The sequence below is a fragment of the Microcaecilia unicolor genome, chromosome 1, assembly GCF_901765095.1.
Source record: "Microcaecilia unicolor chromosome 1, aMicUni1.1, whole genome shotgun sequence".
Classification (NCBI taxonomy): Eukaryota; Metazoa; Chordata; class Amphibia; order Gymnophiona; family Siphonopidae; genus Microcaecilia; species Microcaecilia unicolor.
In genome coordinates, this window is record NC_044031.1 from 311,665,637 (window position 1) to 311,679,910 (window position 14,274).

General features: G+C 48.8%; 1 protein-coding gene across 1 annotated transcript in view; it reads right to left on the minus strand.

Moving 5' to 3' along the window:
- Positions 1–14,274, minus strand: part of LOC115473410 (voltage-dependent T-type calcium channel subunit alpha-1I-like) — a 935,734-nt gene that overhangs the window by 447,197 nt on the left and 474,263 nt on the right. The window contains 1 exon segment of the mRNA XM_030208356.1: positions 6,789–7,080. Within this exon segment, the coding sequence (XP_030064216.1) occupies positions 6,789–7,080 (292 nt within the window).

A 14,274-nucleotide genomic window follows, 5' to 3' on the forward strand; every position in this document is an offset into this window, starting at 1 on the left:
GAAAGTGAAGAAAGAAATACAGCTGGCAAATGCTCTAGCAATAGAACAAATGGCAAAAAAACAAAGAAGGGTGATGACTTTTTTCAGGTATATTAGTGAATGGAGGAGGGCTAGAAATGGGATTGTAAGACAGAAAGATGCTTTGTGGAGAGTGATGAGCAAAAAGCAGATACTTGTGTTCTGTCTTCAGCAAAGAAAATCCTGAAGTAGGACCTCAGTCACTTGATAAAGGTACATTTGAAAATGAAGTTGATATTGCACCATTTATGGAAGGAAGAATTTATGAAAAACTGAAAATAGATAAAGCCATGTGGCCGGATGGGATCCATCCCAGAAACTTGAGAAAGGTCAGACGTTCTGCCCTCCTAAAACATTTAATAAATCCTTAGAGGAGATCACCTGAAGATGTGAAAGAGACAGGATGTGTCTTTGTCCCACTGGTAAGTCCCCCGCGGAATCTACTAGCATCTTTCATCATCACATTCAAGATTTATCTTGCCCGTGTACCTGGCATTGTCCCTGAATTGCATGTACAAATTTGTGTCCAAAGTTGGAGATCGAATGACCTCAAAATCCACAAAAAGATAAGGAGTGCGCACATCCTTGAGAGAACAAGATGGTGGAGGGGCCTTTGAGCCAGCTGGTGCTGTTGTCTTGGATCTTACACCAGCACTGTGTACTTTGGAACCTCAATTGGAGACTTTGTTGAGTTATATTTCTTCCCTGGAGTGACTGATTTCCAATTAGTTCCCGCACAGGAGAGGTTGAGACACACGTCTCTACAGTCAAGGATGATGTGCAGGCCTTCCAAAAGGAGCTTGCTGGGATGCAGGAGCAACTGAAAAGAGATGCTGACAACCTAAACCCCCTAAAATCACTCCCAGATGGGGAACCTGCGATGGTCAGATATCCCCGAAACCATTCTGGAATATTGGTTGTTATCCCATTGAAATCATGATTGGTGGATATTTTCCCCCTACAGGAGGGACTTGGGTTAGTGCATGCACACCACTTGGGCAGGAGAGTCATCTAGCAGTCCAACCAATTCTTTTGCCGGCTTCCTGCTTTTAATATACCTTTAAAAAAATTTTACTATGCGTTTTTGCCTCCAACACAATCTTTTTTTCAAAGTCCCTCTTAGCCTTCCTTATCAAGCAGAAGTCTTACAAGTCAGTTTGGGACCAGACTACATGATGGAGTACCTGTGCAACAATTTCAAGATAATTCAGTGGCACTTATGGGAAATGGGACTTGATATACTGCCTTTTTGAGGTTTTTGCAACTACATTCAAAGCGGTTTACATATATTCAGGTACTTATTTTATACCAGGGGCAATGGATGATTAAGTGACTTGCCCAGAGTCACAAGGAGCTGCAGTGGGAATTGAACTCAGTTCCCCACGATCAAAGTCCACTGCACTAACCACTAGGCTACTCCTCCACTCCTTTGGAGAAGTGCAGTCAGTTCACTGACTTTGCTCCAGCCATGTGGATAGATGCACTTCATGTTCCTTTATCCTGCTCTACTGAAAGTGTTCTCTGAAGGCCATTGGCATTCTTTCAACATTGTCACCAAAGCCCAGGATTTCTTTAATGCTTGCCCAGAACATTTACCACCATCTTCCTGAATACGTTTACATTTTGTTACAACTCTTACTCTCGTCTGATTTCGTATATTAGACTTCTAGTACCATATTCAACTACATCTGTGTTTTATATTGTCGCCATTGCTGCTTTGATATCAGTTTCCTGCTTTCTAAGAAACAGGCAAAGCCAACTCCAAAAGGCCAGGATCCACCGGAGGGGCGGGCAGAGGGTCCGAAGAACAGTGTGGAAGAGCTCTTTTAAGCATGTACGCCCTATACAGCATTAAAACAAAATCAGGGGAGAAAACCGCTCCCTGACCGCCAGGATCCTGCCCAGGGATATCAGCTCTATTATTACCCTCACTCAGAGAACCCCCCCCCCCCAGATTCAGGCCTCTCCGTCGCAATGGAGGCCGCGCCATGTGGAAAATCCAAAATGGCGTCCGCTGCCAGCTCAGAGCGCAAAAGATCGCCGCTCGCCATGCTCGGGCCGGCTCTACCGTCTGTACAGCACGAATTACAGAGCCCCACTGCTGATTTGCGCTTGCCACATTTAGAACAGCGCTTCACAGTCTCCGCAGCCATCGCCGAAAACGGCGGTAAAATTCAAAAATGGCGGTTCGCGCCAAAAACGTCCCGATTGCGGGCCCACCCCGAAGGAGTCAGAAAACACTCTTACCTCACTAGACCGAGTATCACAGCTCCGGTCCTGCAGAAGAATCTCAAGAAAAAAAACCTCTTTTCCAAGATCGCTGCGCTAAAGTGCGACGCGACTTTGATTAATTAATTTATTTATTTTTAACGCTGTGAGGAAAGCAGAGGCAAAAGAGGTAAATAAAAAAACACTCCGGAGGCTCAGATAAGTGGGAAAGGCAGGGAAAGGCGAACCAATGTGCCTGCATCCACTGAGTGGGAAAGGACAGGGAAAAGCAAGCTAATATGTGCACATCCACGGGGGCATGGGTAAGGCAGGGAAAGGGCTGACCTATGTGCCTTCAAAGTGAAGCTGCTATAGCCTCTAACACCCCGGCTAACAACTGGCAAGCCAGGAGCCACCCCCAGGCAGATTTTTGATGGAGCTCGAAGAAGCTGCAGCCACCCTGCTTGGGGAGATAGAGAATACTGAAGAGGCAGTGGCGCTAGCTGGCCATGAGGCACTGTGAAAAATTGAGTGCTCTCTATCTCCCCCTGCTGGTTGATGGACACAACCCATACGTAATGGCTTCATCTGCTTGATGACAAGGAAACCTTTTTTTAAACCCAGATATGCTAACCGCTGTTACCACATCCTCCAGCAACAAATTCCAGAGCTTAACTATTTGATGAGTGAAAAAATATTTCCTCCTATTTATTTTAAAAGTATTTCCATGTAACTTGCTTGAGAGTCCCCTAGTCTTTGTACTTTTGAAACAAGTAAAACATTGATTTACTTCTACTCGTGCTACACCACTTTGTAGACCTCACTCAATCATATCTCCCCTCATCGTTCTCTTTTCCAAGCTGAAAAGCCTCAACCTCTTTAGCCTTTCCTCATACGAGATTAGTTCCATCCCCTCTTAGGCTGCCATTCACAGTGCTGACGTCACTTCCTCTGACGCATCTAGATTTTAGAAGCCATTTACAGAATCTGGCTCTAACTGGATAATGCAGAGTTAATTCGGGAGCACGTAGCACCTCCTAAATAGGAGGCAGTATGTGCTCCTGCATTCATTGTTTGCAGATACTGTGTGGTAATGGGGACATTAGAACACACCTGCAATTAACACAACACAAAAAGCTCTAAATAGTCACATTCAGTCTGGGCTAAGTGCATAGGAAATTCCTACATGAAGTCCACATTTTACTGCAGCTTAGTAAAAGGATCCTATAGTCTTTGGCCGGATAAGTTATGCCAACATGGAACTGTGAAAATTCTGAGAGCCTTTTTCTCCTTTTAAGCCTTGCAGTCTGTATAACTGGCAATGTTTATCACCGAGAAGTGTTTTTCTCACTAATTTGTAACATTTAGAGGCTGCTATTCCTGACAGACATTCAGAGTGGTTTACAATATAAAATTGGATCACAATAAGAACTGAGCTCTTTTCGAAGCTTTTTACTAATTGCCCTGAGAAATACTAGAAAACAGTGCCTTACACATGTCAGATCTAAGTACAGGAAAGCTTTTTGTGAAGAGCAAAGTTACCTTCTTTGACATGTGTCAGTGTACGAAGGCAGGGTGGGTATGCAACACTTAACCCTGTCAAAATATCTGGAAACTGAAGTGCTAATCTCTAATGGGGTAACAAAAAACCCAGCAACAAAAAGGATAGCACAAGCATGCACAGACTCACTGAAAGCAGTTTCTAATATACTTAAGCAGTTCAGGAAGCAGTACACCAATGAAAGGCACATGCCTCAGAAAGTCCAGTAGGAAAGTTGCTGATGCCAGTTAATCCTTTGGCACAGAGAACACAGCAAGGGAAGAGGATGAATCGCTGAGAAACTTAGAAAGGTCCACCTAAACCAACCTCTCCTCTTCGCCCATTCTCTATTTCTGTGGATAACACTCTCATCCTTCCTGTCTCATCAACTCATAACCTTGGGGTCATCTTCGACTCCTCCCTCTCCTTCTCTGCATATATTCAGCAGACTGCTAAAACCTGTCGTTTCTTTCTCTATAATATCACCAAAATTCGCCCTTTCCTTTCTGAGCACACTACCAGAACCCTCATCCACTCTTATCACCTCTTGCTTAGACTATTGCAACTTGCTTCTCATAGGTCTCCCACTTAGCCATCTCTCTCCTCTTCAATCTGTTCAAAATTCTGCTGCACGACTAATATCCCACCAGTGCCCTTATGCTCATATTAGCCCTCTCCTCAAGTCACTTCACTGGCTTCCTATCCGTTTCCGCATATAGTTCAAACTCCTCTTATTGACTTATAAGTGCATTCACTCTGCAGCTCCTCAGTACCTCTCCACTTTCATCTCTCCCTACACTCCTCCTCGGGAACTCAGTTCACAGGGTAAATCTCTCTTATCTGCACCCTTCTCCTCCACTGCTAACTCCAGACTCCATTCCTTTTATCTTGCTGCACCATATGCCTGGAATAGACTTCCTGAGCCCACCTTTTTGATGTTGCTTTTAACTCCTAACCCTTATTCACTTGTTCAGAACCCTTATTTTACCAGCCTCACTTTAATATTCCCTTATCTCTTATTTGTCCTGTTTGTCCTAATTAGATTGTAAGCTCTGTCAAGCAGGGACTGTCTCTTCATGTTCAAGTGTACAGCGCTGCGTATGTCTAGCAGCGCTATAGAAATGATAAGTAGTAGTAGTAAAGGTCTATGAATTGGACACCTGGCACTTAGGTGCCACAAGGGCAAACCTGCCAAGTCTCCCTGCATTCAGTGGAAGACTTCCGCTTTCACAGTTCATCTCCCGCACTCGCACACCCAGTACTCCCACTCAGCAGCCTTTCCCTCCATTGGCAGTAGGAGATGTGTTAATAAGACGTCATCTCCTGCTACACCAGGACCAGTCTCATGATAAGAATTGCAAAATCTCAGAGCTCTTATCACAAGACTGCTTCCACTGCAGCAGGACACAATGTTTCATTAAGGTGTTTCCTGTTGTCAGAGGGGAAGGCAGCTTCTTGGTGCCATGGCCGCAGAATTATGGTATATGTCAGTGGGTGGAAATAGGAGGCAGAGTGGATGGGGCTCGGGGCATGTCCTAAAACCTTCCTCTCAAAAGCTGGGCCCCCAAGGCAGCTTGGCATGGGTAAATATAAAGTATCTTGGCTCTGGGACCCAAGCAAAACAGGAAAGAACCCTACACTCTAACTAATAGCATATTCATCCTTACAGAAGGGGAAAAGATTTAGGGGTCCTTTTACTAAGATGTGCTGAAAAATTACCTGCACTGGTGTATACATGTGCATTGGACATGCCAAGGTCCATTTTTCAATGCACCTGCAAAAAAGACCTTTTTTGGGGCCGAAAATTGACACACTGGAAAACAAAAATTGGCGCACTTCCATTTTGGGCCTGAGACTTTATCGCCACCCACTGACTTAGTGGTAAGGTCTCACGTGTTAACTGGGTGGTAATGGTCTCTACGTGTAGAATGTCAATTACCGCCCGGTTTCCGCCGCGCGCCAAAAAAAAAATTATTTTCTGGCACGTGTCGCAGACGCACGTAAAAATCAAAATTACTGCCTGGGCCATGAGGCAGCCAGGTGGTAACTCCGAATTGACATGCGTTGGGTGCACGTAGGCGCCTACATGGCTTAGTAAATGGGCCCCTTAGGCTTCACACATTCCACAGTTCAACATGCAAGAAAAGGTTTAAGCAAGAAGGCTAATAACAAGATGAGATTCATTAAGAACCTGGACTGGGATATACAGGTAAATAAATAAATCAAACCTTAAGGTCCTTATATGCCACCCCAATTCTATGTTTCTAAAAGTCACAAATGGTCCAGTTAAATAATCTCCCTTCCCATGCACAATGTCTTGGTTAGACCTCACATTGGACACTGTGAATCTATTCTGGTCTCTGCATTGCAGGAAAGATATCAAGCAGATTAAAAATGCAGCACAGAGCTGGAAGATTAATAAGTGGCATATCAAATCAAGTAAAGGCTAGAAGGAAAGATTGGCTACATTAAACACGCTTAGCCTAGAGCAAGGAAAACAGAAGAGGATATTATAGTCTTTAGAATCCTCAATAGGACTGACAGTGTGCAATGCAATGTATTTAGTCAATCTAAAACAGTCTAACAGGAACCTAAAATGTGAAATCTGAGAGGGGTTGGGATCATATTAGAAAGATACTTGTATGAAACAGACAGCCAGGAGGAAAGCGCTGGAGACAAGCAGATACTGCATGCATTCAAGTCAGAAGCCTATACAAATGTTTTAAATTATAGGATATAGAAGCAGACTGGTTGAGGTTTTGAGATTCTCAAAGATTTCAGTCAAGAGCAGCAGTTTTTTTCCTTTTTTTCGGTACCTCAATGATACTTTGACAAACCATGTACAGTGCCTCCTATCATTTAGCAAAACTCTTCACAGGATCTATAACTGGAATGATTACCATCATGATGGTAAGGGCACAATGACTGACATGCCTCTTTCTTGAGCCACTACGATAAATGCAAAATATTATTAACCGCAACAATTGATCCTGGGCAAGGATTTGTAAAGGTTGGCTCTTACACAGGTATCTCCTCTCCTTCCCGTTGATTCCCAGCTCAGGTTGGCTCTGCCGCCGGTTCTGCAAGCTGGTGTAGAGCCCCACAGTGCGGCGTTTCGCCTTGCGCAGGATGTGGCAGACATACTGGAAGATTTCCTCATAACAGTCGCCTGGCTCAGCATAGCTAGCCACAGTGCTGGAGGAAAGGTAGAGGGCTCTCTGCTCCTGCATCAGCTGGTGCTCCCGCTGCTTGGTCTCTGAGAACTGTGTTGCAATGACGACCAGGCACAAGTTAATCATAAAGAAGGAGCCCACCTGGAGTAGACAAACAAGCACAAAATAACAAGTTATTCCAAAGACTTGACCATAATGCAGAAAAGACCTAGCTCATTGCTACCTCTTTTAAAGCAATAACATGGCTTACTGTTGATATAGCCATGAAAGTAGATGCAATGTAAATGTACATATCAGGGGGGAAATCCCATAGGTATTTGGTTCACTGTTTACATTTATTTTTCATGCACACCCATTATCAAGTATCAAGTAATTACCTCATACTTTATTGAAAATTTAAAAAAAATTCCTTTATTGAAAACAGTCAGCATTAAAATTCTATAAAATCTTATCTAACACCTGAATAATAACACGACACTATCACATAACTATTTCTGTGAAAAAAACATGAATTAACTATACTTGAGTGGAGATGTACCGTACATGGAGTAAGAACAGAAATATTAGATGCTTAAATAGTTCTGTGGTTGTTTGAACCCACATGAATGAAGAATGAATGGTGAGAATGTGATAGAGCATTGGGTTAATATTATTCAAGTGTTAGATAAGATTTTATAGAATTTTAATGTTGAGAGTTTTCAATAAAGGAATTTTATGAATTTTCAATAAAGTGTGAGGTAGTTAACTTGATGGCTGACATTCTATATTGTAACTAAAGTGGAAAAGTGATACTCAGTACCTGATAAGCTCCCAAAAAAATAAAACAGATTTTATGCTGTTTATCCTAGAAATAAGCTGTGGATTTTCCCAAGTCCATCTTCATAATGGCTTATGGACTTTTCTTATAGGAAATTATCCAAATATTTTTAAACCCTGCTAAGCTAACTGCTTTTACCACATTCTCTGGCAATGTATTCCACAGTTTAATTTTGAGTGAAGAATTTTTTTTCCAATTTGTTCTAAATTTACTACTTAGTAGCTTCATTGCATGAACCCTAGTCCTTGTAATTCTGGAAAAAGCAAACAAGTGATTCACGTCTACCATTTCCACTCCATTCAGTATTTTATAGACTTCTATCAAATCTCCCCTCATCCATCTCTTCTCCAAGCTGAAGAGCCCTAGCCTCTTCAGCCTTTCCTCATAGGAAAGTTGTCCCATTCCTTTTATAATTTTATTTTGTTGCCCTTCTCTGTATCTTTTCTAATACTGCAATATCTTTTTTGAGATGTAGTGACCAAAATTGCAACACAATATTCGAAGCCTTATAATATTCTGCTTGATATCTAGTGGGGGGTTGGCGGAGATCACAAAATACCTGGGAGTAGATGTAAATACAAAATCAGAGGAAAATAATATAATAAAAATAGCATAAGAATAGGTTAATAATCCAAATGTAATTGTGCTCAAACCCCAGATCAGTGAATGATACATACCTGTAGCAGGTGTTCTCCGAGGACAGCAGGCTGATTGTTCTCACGACTGGGGTGACGTCCGCGGCAGCCCCCACCAACCGGAAAGAAGCTTCGCGGGACGGTCGGCACGCAGGGCACGCCCACCGCGCATGCGCGGCCGTCTTCCCGCCCGTGCGCGACCGCTCCCGCCAGTTGAATGACTAGCAAAAGATGAAACACACAACTCCAAGGGGAGGAGGGAGGGTAGGTGAGAACAATCAGCCTGCTGTCCTCGGAGAACACCTGCTACAGGTATGTATCATTCACTTTCTCCGAGGACAAGCAGGCTGCTTGTTCTCACGACTGGGGTATCCCTAGCTCTCAGGCTCACTCAAAACAAGAATCCAGGTCAATTGAACCTCGCAACGGCGAGGGTATAACAGAAATTGACCTACGAAGAACAACTAACTGAGTGCAGCCTGACCAGAATAAATTCGGGTCCTGGAGGGTGGAGTTGGATTTACACCCCAAACAGATTCTGCAGCACCGACTGCCCGAACCGACTGTCGCGTCGGGTATCCTGCTGGAGGCAGTAATGAGATGTGAATGTGTGGACAGATGACCACGTCGCAGCTTTGCAAATTTCTTCAATAGTGGCTGACTTCAGGTGGGCCACTGACGCTGCCATGGCTCTAACACTATGAGCCGTGACATGACCCTCAAGAGCCAGCCCAGCCTGGGCGTAAGTGAAGGAAATGCAATCTGCTAGCCAATTGGAGATGGTGCGTTTCCCGACAGCGACCCCTAGCCTGTTAGGGTCGAAAGAAACAAACAATTGGGCGGACTGTCTGTGGGGCTGTGTCCGCTCCAAGTAGAAGGCCAATGCTCTCTTGCAGTCCAATGTGTGCAACTGACGTTCAGCAGGGCGGGTATGCGGCCTGGGGAAGAATGTTGGCAAGACAATTGACTGGTTAAGATGGAACTCCGACACCACCTTCGGCAGGAACTTTGGGTGGGTGCGGAGCACTACTCTGTTGTGATGAAATTTGGTATATGGAGCATGAGCTACTAGGGCTTGAAGCTCACTGACCCTACGAGCTGAAGTAACTGCCACCAAGAAAATGACCTTCCAGGTCAAGTACTTCAGATGGCAGGTATTCAGTGGCTCAAAAGGAGGTTTCATCAGCTGGGTGAGGACGACGTTGAGATCCCATGACACTGTAGGAGGCTTGATAGGGGGCTTTGACAAAAGCAAGCCTCTCATGAATCGAACGACTAAAGGCTCTCCAGAGATGGCTTTACCTTCCACACGATAATGGTAAGCACTAATCGCACTAAGGTGATTCCTTACTGAGTTGGTCTTGAGGCCAGACTCTGATAAGTGTAGAAGGTATTCAAGCAGGCTCTGTGCAGGGCAAGAACGAGGTTCTAGGGCCTTGCTCTCACACCAAACGACAAACCTCCTCCACTTGAAAAAGTAACTCTTTTTAGTGGAATCCTTCCTAGAGGCAAGCAGGACCCGGGAGACACCCTCCGACAGACCCAACGCAGCGAAGTCTACGCCCTCAACATCCAGGCCGTGAGAGCCAGAGACTGAAGGTTGGGGTGCAGTAACGCTCCGTCGTTCTGCGAAATGAGAGTCGGAAAACACTCCAATCTCCACGGTTCTTCTGAGGACAACTCCAGAAGAAGAGGGAACCAGATCTGACGGGGCCAAAAGGGCGCTATCAGAATCATGGTGCCGCGGTCGTGCTTGAGCTTTAGTAAGATCTTCCCCACCAAAGGTATGGGAGGATAAGCATACAGGAGGCCGGTCCCCCAATGGAGGAGAAAGGCGTCCGACGCTAGCCTGCCGTGTGTCTGAAGTCTGGAACAGAACAGAGGCAGCTTGTGGTTGGTCTGAGAGGCGAAAAGGTCCACCGAGGGGGTGCCCCACTCTCGGAAGATCTTGCGTACCACTCTGGAATGGAGCGACCACTCGTGCGGTTGCATGACTCTGCTCAGTCTGTCGGCCAGACTGTTGTTTACGCCTGCCAGGTACGTGGCTTGGAGGAGCATGCCAAACTGGCACGCCCAGCGCCACAGCCCGACGGCTTCCTGACACAGGGGGCGAGATCCGGTGCCCCCCTGCTTGTTGACGTAATACATTGCAACCTGATTGTCTGTCCGAATTTGGATAATTTGGCAGGACAGCCGATCTCTGAAAGCCTTCAGCGCGTTCCAGATCGCTCGGAGCTCCAGGAGGTTGATCTGCAGATCCTTTTCCTGGAGGGACCACAGACCCTGGGTGTGAAGCCCATCGACATGAGCTCCCCAACCCAGGCGAGATGCATCCGTCGTCAGCACCTTCGTGGGCTGCGGAATTTGGAATGGACGTCCCAGAGTCAAATTGGTCCGGATGGTCCACCAGAGCAGTGAAGTGCGGCAACTGGTGGAGAGGCGGGTGACATCTTCTAGATTCCCGGTGGCTTGGAACCACTGGGAAGCTAGGGTCCATTGAGAAGATCTCATGTGAAGACGAGCCATGGGAGTCACATGAACTGTGGAGGCCATATGACCCAGAAGTCTCAACATCTGCCGAGCTGTGACCTGCTGAGACGCTCTGGCCTGCGAAGCGAGAGACAGGAGGTTGTTGGCCCTCGCTTCGGGAAGGAAGGCCTGAGCCGTCTGGGTATTCAGCAGAGCTCCTATGAATTCCAGAGACTGGGTTGGCTGGAGATGGGACTTTGGGTAATTTATCACAAACCCCAGCAGCTCCAGGAGTTGAATAGTGCACTGCATGGACCGGAGGGCTCCTGCCTCCGAGGTGTTCTTGACCAGCCAATCGTCGAGATATGGGAACACGTGCACTCCCAGCCTGCGTAGGTACGCCGCCACCACCACGAGGCACTTTCTAAACACTCGTGGGGCGGAGGCGAGCCCAAAGGGCAGCACACAATACTGAAAGTGCCGTGCGCCCAGGCGGAATCTGAGATACTGTCTGTGAGCTGGCAGTATCGGGATGTGAGTATATGCATCCTTTAAATCCAGGGAACATAGCCAATCGTTTTTCTGAATCATTGGCAGAAGGGTGCCCAAGGAAAGCATCCTGAACTTTTCTTTGACCAGGAATTTGTTCAGGCCTCTCAGGTCTAGGATGGGACGCATCCCCCCTGTTTTCTTTTCCACAAGGAAGTACCTGGAATAGAATCCCTGCCCTTCCTGCCCGGGTGGTACGGGCTCGACCGCATTGGCGCTGAGAAGGGCGGAGAGTTCCTCTGCAAGTACCTGCTTGTGATGGGAGCTGAAGGATTGAGCTCCCGGAGGACAATTTGGCGGCAGGGAGGCCAAATTCAGGGCGTATCCGCACCGCACTATTTGGAGAACCCACTGGTCGGAGGTTATGAGAGGCCACCTTTGGTGAAAAAATTTTAACCTCCCCCCGACCGGCAGATCGTCCGGTACGGACACTTTGAGGGCGGCTATGTTCCCGTGGATCCAGTCAAAAGCCCGTCCCTGGCTTTTGCTGTGGAGGCGCAGGGGGCTGCTTAGGCGCACGCTGTTGACGGGAACGAGCGCGCTGGGGCTGTCCCTGTGCCTGACGAGGCCTTCGGGCCGGCTGGTTGTACCTACGCTTTGCAAAAGAATAGGGTGCAGCCTGCCGGGCCCGGGAAAAACGTCCACCTGTGGAGGTGGATGCTGAAGGCGCCCGGTGGGAGAGTTTGTCGAGGGCGGTTTCCCGCTGATGCAGTTGGTCCACCATCTGCTCGACCTTCTCACCGAAAATGTTATCCCCCCGGCAAGGGACGTCGGCCAGTCTCTGCTGGGTGCGGTTGTCCAGGTCAGAGGCACGCAGCCATGAGAGCCTGCGCATCACTATACCTTGGGCCGCAGCACGAGATGCCACGTCACAGGTGTCATAGATACCCCTGGACAGGAACTTTCTGCACGCCTTCAGCTGCCTGACCACCTCCTGATAAGGCCTGGACTGCTCCGGCGGGAGCTTCTCGACCAGGTCCACCAGTTGTTGCACATAGGTCCGCATGTGAATGCTCATATAGAGCAGGTATGACTGGATGCGGGTCACGAGCATGGAGGATTGGTAGGCCTTCCTCCCAAACAAGTCCAGAGTGCGAGACTCACGCCCCGGGGGCGCCGAGGCGGTATCCCTCGAACTCCGTGCCCTCTTGAGAGCAGAATCCACGACCGCCGAGTCATGGGGCAATTGGGGCCGCATTAACTCTGGGTCGGAGTGGATCCTGTATTGGGACTCTGCTTTCTTGGGAATGGTGGGGTTAGTTAACGGTCGCACCCAGTTCCGAAGCAGTGTCTCTTTGAGGACATTGTGCAGCGGCACCGTGGAGGACTCTCTAGGTGGTGATGGATAGTCGAGGACCTCGAGCATCTCGGCCCTCGGCTCTTCCACAGAGACCACGGGGAAGGGAATGCTAATAGACATATCCCGCACAAAGGAGGCAAAGGAGAGACTCTCGGGAGGTGAGAGCTTCCTCTCCGGTGAAGGCGTGGGGTCCGAGGGAAGGCCCGTAGACTCCTCTGAGGAGAAATATCTAGGGTCCTCCTCTTCCCCCCACGAGTCCTCATCCTCGGTATCGGACATAAGCTCATGTAGCTGAGTCCTGAACCGGGCCCGGCTCGACGTCGAGGCACCAGGGTCTCGGTGTCGTCGAGCGGTGGACTCCCGCGCCGGCGGGGACGGAGCTCCCTCCATCGACGTCGACGGGGACTCCACCTGCGTGGCGGTCGAGACCGGCGCCGCAAGCGGCGGCAGTGTCGACGGCGCCGGCGCCACAGACATCGGCGCCGAGGGCGCAAGCACCCCCGGCGCCGGCACAGCCTGGCGCATCAGCCCTTCCAGGATCCCCGGAAGGATGGCTCTGAGGCACTCGTCCAGGCCCGCTGCCGGGAAAGGCGGTGGGGCCGGTAGGGGTGTCGGCGCCAGAAGCTGATGGGGGCCAGGAGACGGCACCGAGGTGCCGGAACCCCGACGCGTCGGTACCTCCACAAACGACGGGGACCTCTCCTCTCGACGAGTACGCTTCGGCGTCGCCTCCTCTCCGATATCCGGATGCACCGAGGGCGACCGGTGACGACGCTTCTTATCCTTCTTGCGATGCCCGTCACCGGCGCCGGAAGGCATGGAGGAGGAGGAGGTCGATCCCCCTCGGTCTCGAGGTACCGGGTCAGACAGGGTTCGGTCCCGTGGCCCACGAGCTGAGGGAGTGACCGGGGCCGACTGCCCACGCGGCCTCTCACCTCCACTCTCACCGGAGGACCGGCGGGCCGACGGGACCTGTTCTCCTGGGGTCGATGCCATCGGTGCCGATGTCTCGGGCATCGATACCGGTACCGAAGGACCGGGCGTTGATACCGATGCCGTCGAGGTCGACGTCGAGGGGCCGGCGCAAGTTCCAAAAAGACGGTCCCGCAGAACTTGCCTCGCAACCTGAGTCCGTTTCCGGAGACCGAGACACAGGGAACACGACTTGATATTGTGCTCCGGCCCGAGGCACTGGAGGCACCAAGCGTGGGTGTCGGTCTGCGAGATCGGCCGGCCGCAGCGACCACACTTTTTAAATCCACTCGGGACCTTCGAGGACATCGACGGAAAAATCGCGTCGGCGAAGTCAAAGTCGTCAATGGTGGCTGGAATCACACCTCGAAAAAAGAAACGACCGAGCGGCCACTAGGCCGCAACGTGGCGTCCCCGCTGGAAGCGAGGGAAAAGGGGAGCGCGTGCTCCACACGCTCAGGTTTTTTTTTTTTTTTTTTTGAAAAGTAAACCGGCGATAACCAAAAACAAGAGAGAAAAAGAAAAGCGACGATCCGCGTAAACGCGATCGAAATTCCAGCGGCTGAAACAGAGAGAGCGGCAAAGCACAACTC